The sequence below is a fragment of the Oculina patagonica genome, chromosome 12 (genome assembly GCF_052425735.1).
Source record: "Oculina patagonica isolate OP01 chromosome 12, crgOcupat, whole genome shotgun sequence".
Lineage (NCBI taxonomy): Eukaryota > Metazoa > Cnidaria > Anthozoa > Scleractinia > Oculinidae > Oculina > Oculina patagonica.
In genome coordinates, this window is record NC_135769.1 from 7,601,516 (window position 1) to 7,627,057 (window position 25,542).

General features: G+C 42.0%; 2 protein-coding genes and 1 pseudogene across 5 annotated transcripts; 2 read left to right on the forward strand and 1 right to left on the reverse strand.

Annotated features, from left to right (window-relative positions):
* Positions 1–3,945: 3,945 nt before the first annotated feature.
* LOC144631302 (kelch-like protein 41a) lies at positions 3,946–6,018 on the reverse strand. Its single transcript, XM_078489711.1, has one exon. The coding sequence runs from the start codon at positions 5,885–5,887 to the stop codon at positions 4,046–4,048; it is 1,842 nt and encodes a 613-aa protein (XP_078345837.1). The 5' UTR covers positions 5,888–6,018; the 3' UTR covers positions 3,946–4,045.
* A 4,235-nt stretch (positions 6,019–10,253) lies between these two features.
* LOC144633371 (uncharacterized) lies at positions 10,254–13,252 on the forward strand (annotated as a pseudogene). Its single transcript, XR_013567054.1, has 3 exons — positions 10,254–10,479; positions 11,677–12,243; positions 13,180–13,252. The product of XR_013567054.1 is annotated as an uncharacterized LOC144633371 (transcript).
* Positions 13,253–17,613: 4,361 nt separating this feature from the next.
* On the forward strand, positions 17,614–25,542 carry LOC144631936 (dapdiamide synthesis protein DdaC-like). Of its 3 annotated transcripts, none has more exons than XM_078490510.1 (5): positions 17,614–17,786; positions 20,578–21,152; positions 22,268–22,474; positions 23,039–23,211; positions 23,987–25,542. In XM_078490510.1, exons 2-5 carry the CDS (start codon positions 20,601–20,603, stop codon positions 24,219–24,221), a joined length of 1,167 nt encoding a protein of 388 aa, XP_078346636.1. In that variant the 5' UTR covers positions 17,614–17,786; positions 20,578–20,600; the 3' UTR covers positions 24,222–25,542. The 3 variants fall into 3 exon arrangements, with proteins under 3 accessions (XP_078346636.1, XP_078346638.1, XP_078346637.1); XM_078490512.1 differs by lacking the exon at positions 17,614–17,786 and adding an exon at positions 18,361–18,560; XM_078490511.1 differs by lacking the exon at positions 17,614–17,786 and adding an exon at positions 19,005–19,263.

Below are 25,542 nucleotides of genomic sequence, written 5' to 3' on the forward strand. Positions count from 1 at the left end.
CTTACATAAATGCAATGATCGATGCGTAGCTATCAAAACTTTTATGAGTCGTTGCTTTGTCATGTTATTGTGCACGGTCTTGCTACCAATCAGAGACAAGATCAGAAGCCACTATTTATTTCCCATTTTTACGTGCTGTAACCCAGTGTTATACAGTGGAACCCCGATATAACGATAGGCCAAAGGAGCAGTAAAATTATATTTTGATATCAAGGAATCGTTAGATCGAAACTCCCGTTAGTATGTCCGTGAAATAACCGAAAATATCGTAATATCAGGGAAAACCTAACAATAACTTTAATTAAAGGAGGATAAAGAGGATAAAGTTGATAAAGAGGCTTATAACACATTATTGTTTTCGTATATCATCGTACAAAGCTGTTTACAGAAACGTTAAAGATTAATTAATTACTGTAATGTTATTGCATTAAATTCAATGCTTTGCTTAAATTGTGACTGTCAGTGTTCTGATGATATCGTTATATCAAAGATCGTTATATCGGGAAAGATTTCACTTACGGTCCGCTAAACTCCCGTTGTTATATCGGGAATGTCGTTATATCAAAGATCGTTATATCGGGGTTTTGTCCCATACATTTGATTGTAACAGTTTGCCAGGACATAAAATATCCATCGTTTTACCGGGAATTGTTTATAGTGTTTTGGTTGATCGTTGTATCGGGGTTCCACTGTACAGGGGACATTGCATTGAAGTTTGCGGTTTTGGGGTATTAGTCAATTTTTTATGCGTTATTTTGGAGTGATGTAAATCATGCCTGTAAGATGCGTATTCTTAACAATTCCGCATATATTCCCCACCCAACCCCCACCCCACTTCTAATTATAAGCTGTTCTAGTTCAGGATTTACGGGAAAGCTACGAGATGAAAAAATATAATATATTCAATTATAATCCCCCCCCCCCCCCCCCCAGATATAAGCCCTCTTTTCCAATATTGTTTTAAAGTCTAATTAACCAAGTAAGTAAGTAAGTAAGCAAGAGGACAAGTAAGCAAGTACCGTAAGTAAGCAAGCAATAAGGAAAAATTTCAGATAACTTTATTTAAACAAGGTTAAAAATATTTCAGCATACAGTGTATAAAAAAATATAAGCAAGGAGTAAGCAAGTAAGGCGAAGCAATTAAGATGGCAAGCAAGTAAGCAAGCAAGCAAAACTTTTATTTTCACGCGATCGATGATATCTCATAGCGTGAAGCTTGTCGCGTACATAAAAAAATACACATTAATTAAAACTAAATAGAACAAATTCTGTCTTGATTTAATAAAAGGTGGCTACAGTCTGGCTGTCAAGAAAATGAATGGGGTTGAGAATTCTTTTTTTTTAAAGACATGGGAGATTATTATTATTGTAGAAAGTAAATGTAAATTAGATTTTTCCAAATCAAGATGATGGAGATTATTTCAGGGTGTAACCAATTATATTTTTTTTTCTGTTCCTTTTTTTTTTTTTTTTTCTCCTTTTTTTTTTCTTTTTTTTTTTTTCCTTTTTCCCCGTCCTTCGCCGTTTTTTTTTATTTGGCTTACTTTCAATGGAAATGAAGTGCTTTCAATTTTATACTCATAGCTTTTATCCCTTCTACCTACCTACCCCCCCCCCCCTCTTCCGTTTACTTTTGGTTAGTTTACCCAGGCTCCAACCCCGGGGGGCACCCCCTGTATATTTTTGGGTGGGGGTGTGCCGCTGGGAATTTGAAGCCCTTGCCCTATACCAGACCATGTTCAGCTGATTTTTGCAACCCTATACCGGACTTGACATGGTAAATCCCTACCCTATCCCAGACTTGCATTATTTAGAACTGTATCACTATCAGTGTTTTAATGGAAAACCATCTGTCAACAACGATGCTGCGATGATTTTATTTACGTTTAGGAAAGCCTCTTTCTCTTCTGAGTTTCTATTCCTATTCTGGACTAAATTCGTCATAACACAGATCAGTTTTCCGGCAAATGCTACCCTTTTCTAGACCAAACCTTTCTGATTTCTTAACCCTATCCCAGACTAAACTGCTTGAAAACCCTACCCTTCACAGCGGCACATACCCATATGGCTCATATATGGGAGTGCCTCCCCCCCCCCCCGGGGGCTCCAACTCGCCTTATCTACCGAACTTTAAATTCTAATGGCGCGCGCTGACTTGTAGAACAGAGGTGATCTAGTTTTTCATTTTGCTGTCTAAAGGAAGTTTGCCGGAGGACATCATTAAGTCCTATGAAGGTGGAAGTCTAACGATTTGCAAGTTTTGCGTCGGCTGTTATTGTACCTTAGAACAAAGCTTTAACGGGTTGAACTCTTGACTCGGTACAGTTTTGCTTGGTACAAATAGCATTGTGCTTGCTTTAGACGGCAAAGGTCTTCAGTCACATCAACTAGGACTCGGAACTAGACTTTAGGGCCGATTTGAAGTCGGTCATGGCGATATTCGGCTTCCTTGGCTGGAGACTTCTGTTGTAATGTCCGGAGGTATTGGTTCCCTTTATAACGATTTTTTCCACATCCGGGGTATTACATTGTGAATAAGATGGAAAGGTTACAAAGAGCGCAGCTGATGGTCGAAAGGAAATCACTTCAAACCCATATGTGAGTAGAATTCTCTTCATTTGATGATTATTTTGCCGTTTGGCTGAGCAAGCAATTAGAGCGGCCTGTGATTCGATAGTCAGCAGCAATTCGATATGCGGGGTTTCCGGCCGTGAATTGACATGAACTATGACCGAATGGTCTCGCTGACAACCTTGTTCACAGGGCTTTTCCCTTGGCGATTTCCCGCCCGTTCCAAATCGCCAAGGGAAAAGCCCTGGGAACGAGGTTGTCTCGCTGAGTCATGAATTGTTTAGTTATTTTAATCCCGAATTCCTTGAAAATGAAGCGATCGTCGATGTAAAATGCTTTCTGATAGTTCATTTTAGACCATGCATGGATTTAGAAAGCTTCAGTCCATCTCTCGCTTTGGCGCTTTAAAAATTTGTTTTCATTTGATGTTATTTCATGTTGTAAACAAGTTAATTAAATTGGTAGAATTCAGGATTTGAACAAAATGCCGTAAATGCAGTCTTTTTGGTTCATAAAGAGATTTATTAGAGTAATTTACGTTGAACATGAGCTATAACTAGTCGATTCATTCAAAGCTCCTTGCAAAAATATGCCTTTAGAACTAGAGCTGTGTCGAATTCTTTAGACACCTTTTATTAAATCAAGACAGAAATAAAATAGGAAAAATAGCAAAATAAATTTCCTTATTATTGTGACGTGTTGGCGACATTCCAAAATTAAACAAGAAGCTACTGAAAATAGCTTTAAACCGGGTGGTTAATGTTTAACCACTCCTTTGGCTAACAAGAAAGCCTAAGGCTTTTAGACGCACCCAGCAGGGTTTTATATATTACTTTTGTTGTTGTTCAACAAGAAGTGCGTTATATGTTGAAGCGTGACATCCGATATGCAATACTCGGCTGTCAGTATTAAAGGTCAAAGGCGCTTTGATCGCTTTTGAAGACTTTGAAGGTAGAGATCTCATAGTTGTTTTCTTTCTTCTACTAAAACTCATAAAATATAGCGTTTCTCTTTCATTTATATCTCCTACTGGTAATTGCTAACTGCCCAGCAATTCTATTTTGCTAAGTGGTCTAAGCGAGGATCCCTTGTTGAGTTAAACACATGGAAAACGCGTATAACGCATGTAATTTTAATCCCTCAAGTGGCAAGGAATTTAAAGCACATCCTCTGTCCCATTCCCCTTCCCCCATCGAGGCATTTTCAAGTGGGTGATAATAGATGACCAGTTTTAAGCCAATCAACATACGTGGGCTTCAATAACCTACCGACAAAAAAAAACAAACAAAAAAAAAAACAACAACAACAACAAAAAAAAAAACGAAGGTAGATTATGAACCGGGGGCACCAGACCCCACCTGGTTAAAAGAAAACAGTGACCTTCTTTCGAGAGGAAGGGTTTTAATAACAACTGGATTACAAAAATAATTACAAAGAATATGAGTTTCAGGAGGCCTGGTTGCATCTTTTTCAGTTACAAAATGGAGCAATGCCGTTGGCGTACCACGTGTCCGGGAGAGAAAGAAGTCTGAATCCAACGAGGACATTTGCATTTGGGAGTGTAGGTTTTGACCAGATGACGAGAGTTGAAAAATCCTTTAAAAATTCTCAACGAACAAGCCTTAGCATCTGTTGACAACATTCTCCTGCCGTCGGATATAGAGTTTATATATTTTATCTCGAATTCATTCTTTTCAAAGTTATAGCAATCAACTATAATATGTCGCCGTTTGCATCCGCCCTCTTTCTGCAAGCTGGCCCCACACGATATAATGTCCAAAGCATACAGCATGTCATCAATGGACAAGAGGTTCTTGAGTGAGTGCAGAAAATTGTTAAAGTATTTAATAAACTGCCATTCATTTAATGTTTCATCGTACACTTCACATTCAATGCCTCCATGCAGGATTTGCCCATTATATTTTCCACCAGCAATGAAAATTTTCCCTCTCGCCGCAACTCCATAAGCGTTACTTCTCGCTACTCGAATGTCAGCTACTTTGTCCCACTGGTTTTTGCTAAAGTCGTATCTATCGACATCACAAACATCGCTCATTGACTCATGAAACTCTTTTGCGCCGCCAATAAAATAAATAAAATTGCCTTTGGCTACAATGCAAATATCTCGCCTTAACTCAAAAGAATCAAATGTTGACACATCTTCCCATGAGTTCGATAGGGGATTGTACTTTGAGATGATAGAAACATTCAAGTTCGTGGATCGTTCCGACAACAAAGCATACAATTCATCTTCTTTATTTCTAACAAATATGTCTTGCAAAGCTCTGTTTTCTTGCAAGAATGGTAATACCATCCATCTGTTTGAGTATGGATTGTAGCATTTTAATACCTGCTGTCTGCTCTCTTTTAACCGAAAAGAAGATTTAAAAGCATAAAGTTTACCGTGGCAAGCAACTACTCTGTGAAAGAGGACTGGATTGATACGTTGGTTCATCTTGCCGAAGCAATACAAGCAATCCTCCTCAGGATAATAGCAAAACATCTCGTCATCCGTAAGCGTTAATATGATTGGAGTCTCAAGGGACTTTCTGGGTGAAACAGAGAGATAATCATAGTTTTTGGAGTCTATTGAATGTATAGCATCCTTTACAAGACCGAAACAGCCTCCATTCTCTTTCACCAGATCATTTGTCACGACATCACTGATCAAAAAGTCACGCGATACATAAACGAGTCGAACGTGACAAAATAACTCGGCAAAATATTTCTTTCGTTTGTTCTTGTCATGATCAATCCATGCTAGGATGATCTTAAACACATCTTCCTCGGCTCTTACATCTATTTCATCACTTGAAATCCACATTTCAACTTCCTTGCTCGACATATTCAAGACATCTTCCCGGTTCGCTGCGTACACGGCGGTGAAATTTGCAAAAATGAATTTCTTACTCTTGGAAAGAAGTACTTGGCATTGATATCTTTCAGAAAAATAATAAGTTGAAATACAATTGGAAACATTCAACTTCTGTTCTAAAACTTCCTCAACAAGAGTTTTTAGCCTCTCAAGTGACAAGTAATCGGCCATTACGATCAGGTCTCGGGCATTGTCTTCAGCCAAAATCTGAACATGACCAGTGTAAATAAACTCCAGTGTAGCCGCCATAACAGACTCGCTGAACATCTCCAACCGAACTACTCCTTCTTTTGAAGACTCCTTTAAATCGCTGTTCAGCAGCTTTTCGAAGAAAGGACTTGCCTCTCTAAGAACATTTCGGTGAGCTTTGAATTCCTTGCCATCTTCGACCACCAAAACAACGTCGCATGGCTGATCGAGTTTGTCTCCCGGCATAAACATACTTCATTCATTTAGCGCTCTTTTATGCTTGGACTTGAAGTATAAATCTGCTCAAAGTTGTCATAACTTTTGAAGCCTGCCATCTTATATGTAATGCCCAAAACTTTTATTTATGCAAGTCGTTGCCTTGTCTTGTTATTGTACACGGTGTTGCTACCAATCAGAGACGAGATCAGAAACCACCATGTTTTTCTGCACGATTTTTTTTTCGTGTTACATGTAACACACTCTTACAACATAAACACAGGTACATGCAATCTCACACGTGCGCGTGTAAGAAGAGATTCACGAGCGCACCGCGCACAAAACAACACTTACACACACACAACAGTGTGTATGATAACATCGTACAGATATACATGGTGGTTTCTGATCTCGTCTCTGATTGTTAGCAACACCGTGCACAATATCATGACAGAGCAACGACTCCCGTAAAGTTTTGATAGATACACTTCTATCATTTGGACAAGATGACAGGCTTATACAACTGGATAATTCTTAGCAAATCTATACCCCAAGTCCAAGCAAAGGCACACTCGATCAGCCATGCGACGTTGTTTTGGTGGCCGGAGATGGCAAGGAGTTCATAGCTCACAGAAAAGTTCTTTTAGAAGCAAGTCTTTTCTTTTGAAAAGCTGCGAAACAGCGACATGAAAGAGTCTAACGAAGGAGTAGTGCGATTGGCGAGTCTGTTGTGGCCTACACTGGAGTTTATTTACACTACCCAAGACCTGATCGTAAAATATGGGTGATTACTTGTTACTTCAGAAACTAAAACCTCTCGCTGAGGGAGTTTTAGCACAGAAGTTGAAATATTTCAAATTAAATTTCAACTTATCATTTCTGTGAAAAATATCAATGGGGGGAATTTCTTTTCAAGACCAAGAAATTGTACATCCTTGCAAATTTCACCGCCGTGTACGCAGTGAACTGGGAAGATGTTTTGAATATGTCAAGCAAGGAATTTGAAATGTGAATTTCAAGTGATGAAATCAGCTCCGAGGAAGACGTGTTTAAATTCTGGCATGGATTGATCACGACAAAAAGAAGTAAAAGAAAAAGTTGTCGAGTTTAATATTTCGTCACGTTCGACTCCCTTTATTTATCGCGTGACTTTTTGATAAGTGATGTCGTGACAAATGATCTGGCGAAGGACAGTGAAAGTTGTTTGGATCTTGTAAAGGATGCTATAGACTCAATTGACTCTAAAAACTGTGATAATCTCTCTGTTCCATGAAGTATTAAATGAATGCCAGTTTATTTTCTTAAAAGTGCTTTAACGTAAGACCAGAAGCTTTAAAGAACCTCGTGTCCGTTGATGACATTCTGTATGCTGTTGGCTTTATGATTTGTGAGGCCTGGCAAAATGGCAAACTGCGACATATAAGAGTTGAATGCTATAACTCTGATAAGAATGGGTGGGAGATAAAATCTGAAATAGCTACCCCACAAGAATCGTCAGAGATACCTAAAAGATGCAAAAAATTGTCTACTGTGAATTTGCAAAGGATTTTTCAACCCCCCGTCAGTTGGTCAAAGCCTGCCCTCCTGATTGTCTTACTGGATGCTGACTAACACTCAGAAGTCGTCCTTTTCCAAAGCACGCTAAGGGGAATGCTTTATCATGTGACTGAAGAAAAAGGTAGGAGTAATAAAATGGGAGTAGCAGTAGACGTAGTAGCAGGAGACGGGGTGGCATTCTTGGGGTATAGGGGCGCTGTTCTCATCCTTAATAATGACGTGGAATTCCGGAGTGTACGTTGCGTTGTTTACATAACCCTGTTTGTCGAGAACGAGTCGGCTAGCGAAGCTCCGGCTCGCCGACTCGTTCTGGGGGTTTCGACAGCTCGTGCTTATGACCCAAAGGTGAGCCGGGAAGACCGGACGAATTTTCGACCCACCCACCTCCCCTTCGGCGACGTTTCACACGGCTGTTCGTACCCAGCTGTTAATTGCCTTGTCCACAACCATTTCCCATATCTTATACACGCGGCATAATTACAATTAGAGTGAGAATGGTATACTGACTCAAGGCATTCCCAAGGTGCCGGCAAGCGGGAGAACTACACGATTAAATTGTAATATTGCTTAATATTTTACAATAGAGAAATTGCGGGAACCATTACCATTACGAAGTGGGGGGGGGGGGAGGGGAGGAATCCGGGAGTAAAAGAAACGGGGAGTCGTAAGTCCAGGCTCCATGTCCCCCAGCCCCAAGTTTCCCAGCTGTCTTTGTCAACCACCCCTCCCCAGCTGTCTTGTGTGGCACTCCTCAGTGGCAGGCTAATCAACCCCGCATATAACTTGGTTGTGATCTTGTGATTGATTTCCGGTGATCAAGGCACGATAATCCGTTGTTTTTATGCCATAAATGCTTGCTGTTTCACTTAAGTCAGCCCGTCGCCCCGGGCTGTGCCCGTTGTTTCATTTCGGTGAACATTTATGTGGATTATTGCAGATAAATCGGAATGAGAAGGTGGATTTATAGTCTGTTTGACTATCAAATTATTTCTCAAATGTTTTAAACAAGCAAGCAAAAGACCCCAGTTCTTATACTGACTTCTTACTTCCTCGCAATACCAAACAGCATGCAAACTGACAGCCTGTCCACGCACTCCTAAAATTAGACGTCTTTGCGCAAACGAATAATGCCACCGCCCGCCCTTTTTCGAATTTTATGAAATTCGGGGTGGAATCGAACTCGGGTCGTCTGCCTGAAGAGCGTGAAGAGCGAGTGTGATACCGCTACGCCACCGGGAGCCGGCTCCCAGAATTCGTAAATTTTAACTATATATCGTGTTTCCCTTACAAATATCGATAGCTAACCGTAAACAGGCTAACCAAAGTGCATATTAGGCTAACCGATGTGCATAGTAGGCTAACCGAAGTGAATAGTAGGCTAACCAGAGTGATGTAGGCTAACCGAAGTGAATAGTAGGCTAACCAGAGTTCATAGTAGGCTAACCGGCGGAATAGTAGGCTACCGGAGGCAAGCAGGCTAACCAGACTAGTTCCAGTCGACGACCGTAGTGGCGGCCAGAAGTGGGCGTAAAAAAAAACTGCCCGCGGTATGAAATGAATAATGTATGTATCAGCAATTAATCGAGTTACAAGCCCGGGCATCAAAACAACCGGTTTGAGATTGCACGACCGCTGCGCAATAAAAGTTATTCGTTAGCAAGGTTTGTGACTCAGCGACCAGAGATTCTCTGGCCTGAGTGTATCAAAGTTAAATAGTAAGTTGCAACCCGTAATAATAAGTTTATCAGGTGACACGGTATAACACGAATAGTTATGTCTTAGCTGTCACTGAGCTATTACTTTTCAAGCGAGAATCCTACAGTGAAGTCGAAGCGACCACCTCGAAAATTTAAAAAGTGTCGTAAGTAGAGCTGGTCGTTTACGTGAATGGCGTTCGTAAGCGACCAAACGCTCGCCAAAAAGTATTTCCTGTAGAAGCTAGTAGCCGGCTAGTCGCTTTCCAGAATACATCGTGGCCGCATAAAAATTTTAGGGTCACTCTCTCGCCAACCATATATCACGTGTCGAGATTTTATGATAAGGCAATTTATATCACGGTAATGTGAGAATTTATATTTTTTATTTAGTGACCTGAGTGATCACTTACAGAGAAGTTCTGAAAACATAGAAAAACACCAGGGTTCAAATGGTAAAATCTGCTAGGCTCATTGATAATCCACGGACCGAGACTTGTGTCGAATGATTTTAGAAAAACCGAGCCCGAGACTTTGTGCAGAGGAAACCAATCCCGAGACCAGAGACTGGTATGCATTATCCCGGGATAATTTACACAAGGCATAGAACAATTCTTGAACGAAGAATCTGGCAAAATTATTTCCCTATTCGCTTTCGTCAGGGCTCCCGGTCGTCAAAAGAACAGTCTTCGACTACAATCTGTGAGCCATCAAGTCCGGTAGATCGTGCCTGAGTTGCAGACGAACAAACCCCAGGGTTTTGTTCGTCTGCACAAGTATAGATCGTGATACTCACCAGCCGAAACAATTTTTGCTTTTTTTTAATACGTGCTTCAACACTTCTGGCTTACACCCTTCACAGTGAGAAACGCGCCAACATAAAGAAACTTTCGGGTTCGTTTCAAGGGCAATTTTGCAATTTTCAAAATATCACGACTGGCTGCTTTCCCGTTTGAAGTCGCGTGATTCAACCTTGGTTGGACATTCAAAACTTATTAATAGATGACAAAGAATATTTCATCACTTCTTGGTAATTGACCGGGGTAATTGATACCTTCTTATTTCCTTACAATACCAAATTAAGCAGTGTGCTAACCGCCTATACTTATAGACGTCTGCACAGACAAAAAGTATTGCAAAATAAATTGATGTAATTAATGATATGGGTATTCTATGAATATGTAACATGCATAATCCAGTTAACAAAGCATTTCACACATCAAAACAAAAACCGGTTTGTACGAAAAACATGATGTGGAACGCTCGCATTGCGCAACAAAACCGGTGCAATTTCGAAACCTCTTACAAGGTATCTTCTTTTTTTTACCTGAGCTTGATCAAATTCCCAGCTGGCTGCGAGTGAGCATCAATTCGGAGGTATTTTGCGTAATACGAAATTCAGGTACTTCAGCGTTACAATTACTAGGGAAGTAAGTATTATCTTGTTGCATTGTGCACCGTGATATTTTAAAAAATCTGCATTTCTAGCGACGAATCCCATCGATGAGTCTGCTCCCGAGAAGTTTATTGCCAGTGTACATTTGTACACAAATTTTGAAGAAACGGCGACGGAGAAGTTCTTTTTGTTAAAATTACCGACTGAAGAAATGGGAACTTATTTTGTGTATACCTACTGCTACAAGACATTCGCGCACGATAGCGACGAAAATAAACCTTAGCCTGGGAGATTTTAATTTCGTCTTGCATTCTGAGCTCCGGTGATAGCGGCAGCGCCGTCGCCGGCACACGTTAGTTCTTGCCTAAACACAAAGAGACGAAATCGACCCAGATTTTTATATCAAGCATTTTAGTCTCGTTCTTCACATGACTGCCGTTCGCGCATGAAGAAAGTGTATAGAAATTTTTGCGTTTTTTTCCCCGTTTAGATTCTTTCTTTTTTTATCGATATCAGCCCCGGTTTTTATCAGTCACGGAAGTCAAGGGTCAGTATAATAATACCGTAAATTGCTGGTGCTTAGCAATTAAGAGGTTTTGTGGGCTGGGGGACCATAGCCAAGGGGGCTTATTGGCGGCATAAAAATTCCTTTGAAAAATATGAGTTTAATACAGGAACGACTGGCTCCCTGACGACTTATATCGTGAGAAGGGCCCTCTGTTAATTTATCAGGCAGTTTTGTTAACCGAAATATTGGGCCGTTACAAATTAAAAAATGAAAAGAAAAAATTCGGCTTTTTTCGCCTTGCATTATTTTAAAGCTTGTTTACACTGAGATATATTGATCCGATATTAAGCGAATGTTAGGTAACGGGCTCGAGAGTGAAAGCCAAAAAATAAGCGGATTTGTTGTATTTATTTATTTAGTTATTTTTCTGTTAATTGATTTGTTTCAGATCATCCCTTTACGACATCTCGCGTCCCATACATTTTCTCCGTAATAAAAAGTAATTTTATTAAATCTTCTTTATTTTAGAATAAATAAATAAATAAAATTTGCATGGAAATTTTTGCCCTGAAATAATTTGCAATATAACAATATGAAGAATGCAGATGCTGATAAGATGACAATAGTTCATTTTTTTTATCTAACTGGAGTATTTCGTTGTTCAATGTAGTTTGTCGTAGCTGATTGCAAGAAATGCTGCTGAGATCCCTTCGGAGGTTGCAGTTCCAGTCCTCTCTTCTGGGCACCACACCAACATGTTCCCTAGCAACAAGGGCACAGGAGCAAAGCAATGTGAGCCCGCAGCTCACCACGTTAAAACCAGCAGAAATCCAACCAAACACACCTTCAAGACTGGCGGGCAAAGAGTTTTTACCGGGATCCACCGGGGAAGGCTTCCCGGAAGTCTTATCACCCCCTACGGAAACATTTCCACACGCCGTCAGAGTCGATAATCCCGGACTTCACTCTATGGATGATTGTATTATCAGCTGCAGGCAATATCTGCAGGAGAACCTCGCACTACGGTGCTGTTTTGCTTCGAAACCTCCCACTGAAAACTGCCGCTGACTTTTCGAGAATGACTCAAGGGCTCGGTTACAAAGGGATGACGTATCAAGGTGGCGGGTGGAAGGGAGGAACCGAAGCAAATCTGGGACATACACAGCCAGTGACGAGCCGCCCCAAGCTGTGATAGAACCCACAATGAGATGGCCTATAGTCCATGTATCCACCAAAGGTAAAAAAGTTATTGTACTCCTACGGAGTGGGAAACACGGTGGCCTAAGGGACGGACATTATTCTGGAGGGGGGGGGGGAGATTTCCTGGAGATTCCTCTACTTTTTTTTTATGCAACTGCAAACATTTTTTCAATCTACTATTTTTGTTTACATATCGTGTTTGCAAACATTTATTTTGCTTTCCAGGCCCTGCAAACAATTTTTTTCAATATGTTACACCCCCCCCCCCCCTCCAAAAAATAATGATCCGTCCCTAATGGTTAGTGCGCTGTACTCTGGATCGAGCGGTCCGGTTCAAGCCCTGGTGGGACACTGCGTTGTGTTCTTGGGCAAGACACTTTACTCTCATAGTGCCTCTCTCCACCCAGGTGTATACAAAATGGATACCGGCGAATATAACGCTTGGGATAACCCGGCGATGAAATAGCACCCATCAGTGGGAAAATAGAAATACTCGACCCAGCTAAATAACCAGATAGCCAATATGGGCCACTAGGCCGACACAGATCTACCCTACGATAAATTGGATAAGCGTGCTTCCACAATCAGAATCGAGTAGAAAACTGTAAATCTTAAGAAACGGTTACATTACCTGTCTTCAACGACGCATCATAGTGTTCTAGAAAGTTTTTGAACGTTCAAAAAAAAAAGAGAAAGACAATGCTAAAACAGTTACTGTTAATGGGTTGGCCGGGAAGGGGGAAGTATAAAATATAAGGTTCACCACTCACCAGCACCAACCTCGTCCCACTGTTTTCTCGGCTACGAGTTTACAAAAGGCGGATCGTCCAGCCGCCACGAAAGCGAGAGGCGGAGAGAGTTGATCTCGCACATCCCCCTCCACCAAACTACCTGGACCAGATCAAAAACGCCGAGACAAGAAAAGAAAGAAAAGAGTACATCTCTTGATTTTACACTTTCTGTTATGTCTTAGCTTCCTGCCAACAAGAACGGAAGAGGATGTGGAGGAGAGACGCCGTGTAAAAGCTCCGACAATTTCTGTTTGATCAAAAGTTCTAAACTTCGCCGAAAGAAGGTGCGTACGTACGTTACGCTCCTCCGCGAGGGCGTGGACGAGGAGGATGAAGAGGATCAAAGGAGTAGACTACCAGCCTCCTGCCGTGTAAAAGTTTCTTAAATGACAGAACATGCAAGCAAAAGTGAAAAAAGACAAAAATACTTACCGGTACTTGAGTCTCGCAGGCGAAACGAGAGAGTAAAAGAGAAAAAAGATGTAAAACCAGCGAAGAGCAGCGCTGAGTGGGTCCCGAATCCAGGCGAAGAATGGAAAGCGGGAGGAAGAAAACCGGAGAACCTGGAGAAAAACCCGTAGCAAGGCGAGAACGAACAAAAAACTCAACCCACATATGTTACCTGGCCGGAATCGAACCCGGGCCACATTGGTGGGAGGCGAGCGCCTCGCCACTGCACCAACCCTGCTTCCCTGCTCTAGATTCGCTATATAGTGAACTACCATGGACATTTTTCAGACAGCGGAACATTCGAGCAGAAGGGCATTATAGTGGGAGCCTCCGGAGCTTTGTTTTATTGGCAAGTTCTGCCGGCCTTCCTCGAGCACCCGGAGACTGGGGAGACTGTCTGGTTTAACCAGATTCAATCCCACATGCTCGCACTACAAGGGATGCCAAGGTTGTTCTTTTGTCCCGCTTTAGTCATTTGTGTTGGGTTGACTGGACCAAGATACTAGTCTCCTACGCTGCCAATTGGCTCGTCACGCAACGTTTGTCGGCTAAGAGAATCATGCCGTTGCAGTGTTGTAGTCCCCCTGAAAACGATAAATGAAGAACAAACCAGACAGCAAAGTCGATAAAGAGTAAAAATCTGGTTTTTATCACCTCTTGGTTGCGCCGTCGTAAATTGGAAATGCTGTCCCTCTAAAAGCATTCTCGCGACGCGAACATTAATAGCATAAAGTTTGTCAATGCCGAGTCAAAAAAGAAAAAAACGGGGGAGGGGGTCTCCCCGAAAATGGGTCGGGGTGTGTAATGGGTTCTGAAACCCCTTACCTAAAATCCGTTCAAAATATGTGATTCCCTACCCTACTCTAACCTATCCAAAAGTCGACGCCATTCAGACCAGTCTACGGGAACTCTTCGCGCGTAAAAAATGAGAGTAGCAATAACGAGTATGAGTGGCACCCAAGAGACTATAAACAAAACCGTTAAAAATACCATCTAGACCAAAGCGGCCAAAACAACCTTGGCGCCCACAACCAATAGTATTGAGGGAGTACCCTCGCACCGAGTTAATGTAAAAAAGAAGAGTTTGTAGAGTAATTAGTTACGACCATGTAGAATTTCGCTATAACTCGTACTTAGATTCAAGGGCCGATTACCACCCACACTACTCTCAGACCACTACGGCGACGCGGACGAGCCCGAGTGCCAGCACAAGAGCGCACTGCAGCGCTGTGTTTCGCTGGCGTAGTGACGTACTTTTGTTGACAACCTTGCTGCTCAGCATGCGAGAAAGGCCAGAGCAGTACTCAGAGAATTGAAGGATAGCTTTAGTATTTTCTGTAGTGGCACACAAGACAGTTTTGCACCCCGACAAATGAATCTCGTGACGGAGCTAGCTCCTACAGTGTATAGCGTGAACGCTGTCAGAAAGCCTGCAGGGCCGAAAGAAGAGGAAGACAAGGAGCGGACCAAAATAAAATAAAAAAATAAATATTTTGTTGGAAAAAGATATTCCAAGAAATACTCAGAAAAATGTCTCTGAAAGAGATTTACAGCTTCTAGATTTCAAATTTTTCTGGAGGCATCCCCAGAACCAAGAAGACCCGTCATATGAGAAAGGTCTGGTTACAGCCCTGCCCTAGTTGCTGATCAGATGTAGAAAAAGTGAACTTGCCCTGTATAAACAAGTCGCGAATGAAAGATATTTCTTCGAGCATCCATGGTTACAATTGAATAAGCCGTTATGGAGAGCTCACTGGATGATTAGGACACAATGCATAGCTTTGTGTAAAGTGGTAGTAATGTACTGAAACTTAGGCCCGGGCCAAACGACGACACATGAGTCGAACCAATGCAAATACCAAAAACAAAAGGTTTTCAGCTCATTTCATTAGGTTCGACTCATGAAATTGACGTTTGGCCCGAGCCTAGTGAAACCAAAAAATTTAAAAGACATGGCACATAGAGCAGTTTTCACGAGTGTCGAGAGTTAATTGCGTTTGCCTTGGTTTTGCATTGTTACGCTTAGTGATTGGTAAAAATCTCGCGCCCTTTCTCAGCCAATCAGAACTAAAACCAAAACCAATCGTGACTCGTTGCGCACGTTCCGTGCCGTGCGGCTGATGTATTTGCTTGGAGTTTTGATTGGTTCACTGGTTTGTCTGTGTCCGTGATTGGCCGGAGTAATTACTTTGGTTGGTACGACACTCAATTGAAACCTGCTCTATCGGCGTGTGAGGTACGATGAAGTATTAAATGAATGCCAGTTTATTTTCTTAAAAGTGCTTTAACGTAAGACCAGAAGCTTTAAAGAACCTCGTGTCCGTTGATGACATTCTGTATGCTGTTGGCTTTATGATTTGTGAGGCCTGGCAAAATTGCAAACTGCGACATATAAGAGTTGAATGCTATAACTCTGATAAGAATGGGTGGGAGATAAAATCTGAAATAGCTACCCCACAAGAATCGTCAGAGATACCTAAAAGATGCAAAAAATTGTCTACTGTGAATTTGCAAAGGATTTTTCAACCCCCCGTCAGTTGGTCAAAGCCTGCCCTCCTGATTGTCTTACTGGATGCTGACTAACTCTCAGAATTCGTCCTCTTCCAAAGCACGCTAAGGGGAATGCTTTATCATGTGACTGAAGAAAAAGGTAGGAGTAATAAAATGGGAGTAGCAGTAGACGTTGTAGCAGGAGACGAGGTGGGAAGAGGGGTGGTATTCTTGGGGTATAGGGGTGCTGTTCTCATCCTTAATAATGACGTGGAATTCCGGAGTGTACGTTGCGTTGTTTACATAACCCTGTTTGTCGAGAACGAGTCGGCTAGCGAAGCTCCGGCTCGCCGACTCGTTCTCGGGGTTTTGGCAGCTCGTGCTTATGACCCAAAGGTGAGCCGGGAAGACCGGACGAATTTTCGACCCACCCACCTCCCCTACGGCGACGTTACACACAGCTTTCGTACCCAGCTGTTCATTGCCTTGTCCACAACCTTTTCCCATATCTTATACACGCGGCATAATTACAATTAGAGTGAGAATGGTACACTGACTCAAGGCATTCCCAAGGTGCCGGCAAGCGGGAGAACTACACAATTAAATTGTAATATTGCTTAATATTTTGCAATAGAGAAATTGCGGGAACCATTACCATTTAAGAAGTGGGGGGGGGGGGGGAGGGGGAGGAATCCGGGAGTAAAAGGAACGGGGAGTGGTAAGTCCAGGCTCCATGTCCCCCAGCCCCAAGTTTCCCAGCTGTCTTTGTCAACCCCCCCCCCCCCCACCACCCCTCCCCAGCTGTCTTGTGTGGCACTCCTCAGTGGCAGGCTAATCAACCCCGCATATAACTTGGTTGTGATTGATTTCCGGTGATCAAGGCACGATAATCCGTTGTTTTTATGCCATAAATGCTTGCTGTTTCACTTAAGTCAGCCCGTCGCCCCGGGCTGTGCCCGTTGTTTCATTTCGGTGAACATTTATGTGGATTATTGCAGATAAATCGGAATGAAAGGTGGATTTATAGTCTGTTTGACTATCAAATTATTTCTCAAATGTTTTAAACAAGCAAGCAAAAGACCCCAGTTCTTATACTGACTTCTTACTTCCTCGCAATACCAAACAGCATGCAAACTGACAGCCTGTCCACGCACTCCTAATTAAAATTAGACGTTTTTGCGCAAACGAATAATGCCACCGCCCGCCCTTTTTTTCGAATTTTATGAAATTCGGGGTGGAATCGAACTCGGGTCGTCTGCCTGAAGAGCGTGAAGAGCGAGTGTGATACCGCTACGCCACCGGGAGCCGGCTCCCAGAATTCGTAAATTTTAACTATATATCGTGTTTCCCTTACAAATATCGATAGCTAACCGTAAACAGGCTAACCAAAGTGCATATTAGGCTAACCGATGTGCATAGTAGGCTAACCGAAGTGAATAGTAGGCTAACCAGAGTGCATTGTAGGCTAACCGAAGTGAATAGTAGGCTAACCAGAGTTCATAGTAGGCTAACCGAAATGCGGAATAGTAGGCTAACCGGAGTGCATAGCAGGCTAACCAGTACTAGTTACCAGTCGACGACCGTAAGTGGCGGCCATCTTGAAGTGGGCGTAAAAAAAACTGCCCGCCGGTATGAAATGAATACATGTATGTATCATGCATAATTGTAATCGAGTTACAAAGCATTCCGGGCATCAAAACAACCGGTTTGTTCGAATTACACGATATGCATCGACCGCTTTGCGCAATAAAAGTGGTCAAATTTCGAAATCGTTAGCAAGGTATCTTGGTGATACTACAGCGACCTTCACGAGATTCTCTGGCCTTGAGTTGGTATCAAAGTTAAATACGTAAGTTTTGCAACCCGTAATATTAATAAGTAAACTTTGGAAATCAGGTGATTGCTGCGGTGAGAATTTAATCACGATATTAGTGATATTGTGCTTAGCTGTGCACTGAGCTATTTTAAATCTGTATTTCAAGCGACGAATCCTACAGTCGAAGTTTCCCGAAGCGACCACCTCGAAAATTTGAAAAAGTAGTCGTAAGTAGAGCTGGTCGTTTACGTGAATTGGCGTTCGTAAGCGACCAAACGCTCGCCAAAACAGTATTTCCTGTAGAAGCTAGTAGCCGGCTAGTCGCTTTCCAGAGCTATTAGCATAACGTGGCCGCATAAAGCTAATTATTTCAGTTCTCGCCAACCATATATCATCGCTGGAATTTCTATTCGAGATCTTTGTCATGATAAGGCAATGTTATATCACGGTAATGTGAGCAATTGTATATTTTTTATTTAAGTGACACTTGAGTGATCACTTACGAGAGAAGTTACTTTGAAAAACATAGAAAAACACCAGGGTATCAAATGGTAAAATTCTGAGCTAGGCTCTTATTTGATAATCCAAGACCGAGACTTGTGTCGAATGATTTTAGAAAATCCGAGCCCGAGACTTTGTGCAGAGGAAACCAATCCCGAGACCAGAGACTGGTATGCATTAATCCCGGGATTAATTTACACAAGGCATAGAACAATTCTTGAACGAAGAATCTGGCAAAATTATTTCCCTGATTCGCTTTCGTCAGGGCTCCCGGTCGTCAAAAGAACAGTCTTCGAACAAAAACTGGTGAGCAATTCAAGTCCGGTTAGATCGTAGCCTGAGTTGTAGACGAACAAAGCCCCAGGGTTTTGTTCGTCTGCAACGCAGGCTAGTTAGTTCGTGGATATTAAATAAGATCGTCGATACTCTACCAGCCGAAACAATTTTTGCTTTTTTTTAATACGTGCTTCAACACTTCTGGCTTACACCCTTCACAGTGAGAAACGCGCCAACATAAAGAAACTTTCGGGTTCGTTTCAAGGGCAATTTTGCAATTTCAAAATATCACGACTGGCTGCTTTCCGGTTTGAGTCGCGTGATTCAACCTTGGTTGGACATTCAAAACTTATTAATAGATGACAAAGAATATTTCATCACTTCTTGGTAATTGACCGGGGTAATTGATACCTTCTTATTTCCTTGCAATACCAAATTAAGCAGTGTGCTAACCGCCTATACTTATAGACGTCTGCACAGACAAAAAGTATTGCAAAATAAATTGATGTAATTAATGATATGGGTATTCTATGAATATGTAACATGCATAATCCAGTTAACAAAGCATTTCACACATCAAAACAAAAACCGGTTTGTACGAAAAACATGATGTGGAACGCTCGCATTGCGCAACAAAACCGGTGCAATTTCGAAACCTCTTACAAGGTATCTTCGTTTTTTACCTGAGCTTGATCAAATTCCCAGCTGGCTGCGAGTGAGCATCAATTCGGAGGTAAGTTTTGCGTAATACGAAATTCAGGTAACTTCAGCCGTGTGACATATTACTAGGGAAGTACAGTATTATGCTTTGTTGCATTGTGCACCGTGATATTTTATAAAATCTGCATTTCTAGCGACGAATCCCATCGACCAGTCTGCTCCCGAAAGGTTTTATTGCCAGTGTACATTTGTACACAAATTTTGACGATGGAACGGCGGCGGAAAAATTCTTTGTTGTTAAAATTACCGACTGAAGAAATGGGAACTTATTTTGTGTACACCTACTGCTACAAGACATTTCGCGCACGGTAGCGACGAAAATAAACCTTAGCCTGGGAGGTGTTTAATTTCGTCTTGCAATTTTAACAAGCTCGCGGGTGCATAAGCGGCGGAGCGCCGTCGCCGGCACACGTTAGTTCCTTAAGGAAATGCCTTTAAACATTCAATCTTAGAGACTGTTCATGGAAATCGAACCCCAGATTTTTATTATGCAAGCAATTTTGTTAGTCTCGTTCTTTATTCATGACTGCCGTTCGCGCATGAAGAACAGCGTGAAAGAAATTGTATGCGTAATTGATTTCCCCCGTGTGCCAGATTCTTTCTTTTATTTATCGTGATCAGCCCCGGTTGTTTTGATCAGTCTATCGGAAGTCAAGGGTCAGTAATAATAATACCGTAAATTGCTGGTGCTTAGGCAACTCTGTAAGAGGTTTTGTGTGGGCTAAACTGGGGGATCTCATAGCCAAGGGGGCTTATTGGCGGCATAAAAATTCCTTTGAAAAATATAAGGTTTAATACAGGAAACGACTTGGCTGTTCTGACGACGGATATATCGTGAGAAGGGCCCTCTGGTTAACGTTTTGATCAGGCAGTTTTGTTAACCGAAATATTGGGCCGTATTACAACATGTAAAAAATTGAAAAGAAAAAATTCTCGGCTGTTTGTTCAGCCTTGCATTATTTTAAAGCTTGTTCACACTGAGATATATTGATCCGATATTAAGCGAATGTTAGGTATCGGGCTTCGAGAGTGAAAGCCAAAAAATAAGCGGATTTGTTGTATTTATTTATTTAGTTATTTTTCTGTTAATTGATTTGTTTCAGATCATCCCTTTACGACATCTCGCGTCCCATACATTTTCTCCGTAATAAAAAGTAATTTTATTAAATCTTCTTTATTTTAGAATAAATAAATAAATAAAATTTGCATGGGAAATTTTTGCCCTGGAAATAATTCGCAATATAACAATATGAAGAATGCAGATGCTGATAAGATGACAATGGTGTCATTTTTTCATCTAACTGGAGTATTTCGTTGTTCAATGTAGTTTGTCGTAGCTGATTGCAAGAAATGCTGCTGAGATCCCTTCGGAGGTTGCAGTTCCAGTCCTCTCTTCTGGGCACCACACCAACATGTTCCCTAGCAACAAGGGCACAGGAACTTAGCAATGTGAGCCCGCAGCTCACCACGTTAAAACCAGCAGAAATCCAACCTAACACACCTTCAAGACTGGCGGGCAAAGAGTTTTTACCGGGATCCACCGGGGAAGGCTTCCCGGAAGTGTTATCACCCCCTACGGAAACATTCCCGCACGCCGTCAGAGTCGATAATCCCGGTCTTCACTCTATGGATGATTGTATTATCAGCTGCAGGCAATATCTGCAAGAGAACCTTTCGCACTACGGTGCTGTTTTGCTTCGAAACCTCCCACTGAAAACTGCCGCTGACTTTTCTAGAATGACTCAAGGGCTCGGTTACAAAGGGATGACGTATCAAGGTGGCGCGGTGGAACGGGAGGAACTCGATAGCAAATCTGGGACATACACAGCCAGTGACGAGCCGCCCCAAGCTGTGATAGAACCTCATAATGAGATGGCCTATAGTCCAGTGTATCCACCAAAGGTAAAAAAAGTTATTGGTACTCCTACGGAGTATGGGAAACACGGTGGCCTAAGGGACGGACCATTATTTCTTGGAGGGGGGAGGGGGATGAAAAATTTTCCTCTGCATACTTTTTTTTAGTTTATGCAATTCTGCAAACATTTTTTTTCGAAATTCTTACTATTTTTTGTTATACATATCGTGTTTGCAAACAATTTATTTTGCTTTCCAGGCCCTGCAGACAATTTTTTTCAATATTTTTCACCCCCCCCCCCCCCCCCTCCAAAAAATAATGATCCGTCCCTAATGGTTAGTGCGCTGTACTTCGGATCGAGCGGTCCGAGTTCAAGCCCTGGCTGGGACACTGCGTTGTGTTCTTGGGCAAGAAACTATATTCTCATAGTGCCTCTCTCCACCAAGGTGTATGCAAAATGGGTACCGGCGAATATAACGCTTGGGATAACCCGGCGATGGAATAGCATCCCATGCAGTGAGAAAATAGAAATACTCGTAGTCGCTTCATGCTAAAGAAACCAAAATAAGCTCCAAAACGATGGGCCACTAGGCTCGAACACAGACTTTTCTTTTACTCCTACGAGTACAATTTGGGATTAACCGTGCTGTTCTCATCCAATCAGAATCGAGTAGAACTTAACTGTAAATCTTTTAGAAACGGTTACATTACCATGTGTTGAAACCAGTTATGTCTTCAACGACTCGGCATTCCATAGTGTTCTTAGAAAGTTTGTCTGAACGTTCTAAACAAAAAAGAGAGAACTAGACAATTTTGCTAAAACAGTTACTTGTTGAATTGGGTTGGCCGGGAAGGGGGAAGTTATTTTAAAATCATAGAGGTTCTACCACTAAACAACCTAGCACCAACCTCGTCCCACTGTTTTCTCGGCTACGAGTTTACAAAACGGCGGATCGTCCAGCCGCCATCTTGAAAGCGAAGTAGGCCCTGGAGACGAGGTTGATCTCGCACATCCCCCTCCACCAACTATTGCCTACCTTTGTCCACCAGATCAAATTTGAAATATTCGCCGAGTCGGTTTATCAAGAAAATGCATATCAGAAGTTAATTGAGGTCTTGACATTCTTCTTTTGAGTTTTGACACTTTCTGTTAATGTATTAGCTTTTATTCTTCTGCCAACAAGAACCGGAAGAGGACTGTGGAGGAGAGACGCCGCTGGTTAAAAGCTCCGACATACTTTCTCGTTTGGATCCAAAAGTTCTTCAAACGTTCGCCGACAAGAAGGTGCGTTACGTACGTTACGCTCCTCCGCGAGGGCCTGGTGCGTACCTTCCCTGGCAGGATGTGTTTATGACAGAGGATCCAAAGGTATGTAGACTACCAGCCTCCTGCCATTTGGGATTTTTTTAAACAAGTTTCTGTTTGATTTACAATATTTGTTTCCACAGATTTACAGTGTTCTCAATTAGCACAACAGTGCTTAAAACACTGACACTTGAATAAACTGATTTACTTATAATATTTAAGTTACCGGTATCTCATTTTGGGTCTCGAAGGCTCATAAAACGTTTGGAGCTAATTCGTATAAAGCATGATGCCTTCTTAAAAAAGATGGCTATATTTAAGATGGCCATATCAGCGCAAGCTAGCAGCGCTGGTTTTCATGTGGGTCCCGTATATCCAGGTCGAATTGCAATTTGGAAATGTTGTTTTCTTCGGGAGGAAGGAAAACCGGAGAACCTGGAGAAAATTCCTCGTAGCAAGGCGAGAACCAACAACAAACTCAACCCACATATGTTACCGGGCCGGAATCGAACCCGGGCCACATTGGTGGGAGGCGAGCGCTCTCGCCACTGCACCAACCCTGCTTCCCTGCTTCTAGATTCGCTATATAGTGAACTACTCATGGACATTTTCTTTTTATTATTTCAGACAGCGGAACATTTTCTGCAGCAGAAGGGTTTCAGTTATAAGTGGGAGCCTTCCGGAGCTTTGTTTTATTGGCAAGTTCTGCCGGCCTTCCTCGAGCACCCGGAGACTGGGGAGACTGTCTGGTTTAACCAGATTCAATCCCATCATGCTTCGCACTTACAAGGGATGCCAAGGTTGGTTCTTTTGTCCCGCTTAGTCCATTTGTGTTGGGTTGTGACCAATTAGTCACCAGTCTCCTACTATGCAATATTTTGGCTCGTCACGCAACGTTTGTCGGCTTATTAGAGAATCGCTTGCGTCATTTGCAGTGTTGTAGTAACCCCTCTTTTTGCTAAAATTTCGATTAAATGAAGAATAAACTCAACTTTGGCAGCAAAGTCGACTAATAGAGTAAAAATACTGGGTTTTGCATCCTGCTTGGTTGCGCCGTCGTAAATTTCGAAATGCTGTCCCTCTAAAGAGCATTCTCGCGACGGCATAAAGTTTGTCAATGCCGAGTCAAAAAAGAAAAAAAAAACTTGGGTCGGGGTGTGCAATGGGGTTTTTGAAACCCCTTACCTTAAATCCGTTCAAAATATGTGATTCCCTACCCTACTTCTAACCTGATCCAAAAGTCGATCGCCTATTTCAGACCAGTTACTATCGGGGAACTTCTTCGCTTTGCGTAAACAAATGAGAGTAGCTTTTAATAATCCATGTAATTGAGTCGCACTTTCCAAGAGACTGATAAACAAAAACGTTAAAAATACCTATCTTAGACCAAAGCGGCTCAAAGTATCATACCTTTTGGCGCATCACATACTCTATATAGCTTATTTGAGGGAGTACTCCTCACACCGAGTTTAATGTGAAAAAAGAGTTTTGTAGAGTAATTAGTTACGATTCTCTATTTATATTCATTTGTTAGAATATTTTTACGCTATGTAACTCTTTTTGTTACTTCTTTAGATTCAAGGGCTCTGATTTGCCTACCCATCACTACTCTTGCCAGACTTACTACGGCGACGGCAGCGAAATCGAGCCCGCAGTGCTTCAGCACATAAGAGCCGTCACTTGGTCATGCGCTGTTGGTTTTCGCTGGCGTAATGGTGACGTACTCGTTGTTGACAACCTTGCGGCTCAGCATGCGAGAATGAGCTTCACTGGACCGCGGAGGATCTTGGCGGTACTTTCAGAGAATTGAACTGACTAGCTTTAGTATTGGTTCTGTAGTGGCAGCACAAGAAATCCGTTTTAGCATTCCCTGACCTAAATGAATCTTCCGTGACGGAGCTTAGCTCCTACAGTGTATAGCGTGCAACGCTGTCAGAAAGCCTGCAGGGCCGTAACTAGCAAGAGGCAAGACAAAGTACTTGCCTCGTCTAATTGTTTACCCAAAATTAAAAATAAAATATGTTTTGTTGGAAAAAGACTGATTTTTCTCTAGAAATACCTCATGAAAAATGTCTCTGAAAGAGATTTATAGCTTCCAGATTTCAAATTTTTCTGAAGGGGCATGCCCCAGAACCCACTTGCACGATCTTGCCTCTCTTTACTTTGGCAAAGGACTGGTTACGGCCCTGCCCTAGTTGCTGATCAGATGTAGAAAAAGTGAACATTGCCTCTTGTTATAAACAAGTCGCGAATGAATAGACATTTCTTCGAGCACCCATGGTTACAATTGAATAAGCCGTTATGGAGAGCTCACTGGATGATTACGACACAATGCATAGCTTTTTTTAAAGTGGTAGTAATGTACTGAAACTTAGGCCCGGGCCAAACGTCGAATTTCACATGAGCCGAACCTAATGCAAATGACCAAAAACAAAAGGTTTTCAGGCTCATTTGCATTAGGTTCGACTCATGTGAAATTCGTGACGTCTGGCTCGGGCCTTAGTGAAACCAAAACAATTATTTAAAAGAATCATTTGGCACATAGAGCAGTTTTCACTTGAGTGTCGAGAGTTAATTGCGTTTGCTTTGGTTTTGCATTGCTACGCTTAGTGATTGGCTTAAAAATCTCGCGCCACTTTCTCAGCCAATCAGAACTAAAACCAAAACCAATCATGACTCGCTTGCGCACGTTTTCCCGTGCTTCGTGCCGGCTGCATGTATTTGCTTGGAGTTTTGATTGGTTCACTGGTTTTTCTGTGTCCTTTGTGATTGGCCGGAGTAATTACTTTGGTTTTGGTTTTACGACACTCAATTGAAACCTGCTCTATCGTAGCGTAGTATTCACATCGATAGCTGAAAAAAAAAAAACATAAAACAAATAGTGCAAAAAAAGTGCATGTGATTCAAACAGGTATTTTGGGCTCCTTCTCTTACATCAATATCCATTTTATTCTTCTCCACACTGATTAACAAACAATAATACCAGGTTGGTTCTGAAAATTGGTGGTAGTACTTCATCAAGACAATACCACTTAGCCAAGTTAATAATTGTGAGTGTCTTTGTCAACTGTGCTTGACAATAAATTGATATATTTTTGAGGAGAAATTAAACGTTGGTCACTCTTGTTACA

Excerpts from the sequence above, each read along its gene's own strand:
- LOC144631302 (XM_078489711.1), bottom strand. The coding sequence starts at position 5,887 with ATGTTTATGCCGGGAGACAAACTCGATCAGCCATGCGACGTTGTTTTG.
- LOC144631936 (XM_078490510.1), top strand. The coding sequence starts at position 20,601 with ATGCTGCTGAGATCCCTTCGGAGGTTGCAGTTCCAGTCCTCTCTTCTG. Across the intron at positions 21,153-22,267 it reads GTCCAGTGTATCCACCAAAG|CTTTTATTCTTCTGCCAACA; the intron begins GTAAAAAAAGTT and ends TTAATGTATTAG. Across the intron at positions 22,475-23,038 it reads TTATGACAGAGGATCCAAAG|ACAGCGGAACATTTTCTGCA; the intron begins GTATGTAGACTA and ends TTATTATTTCAG.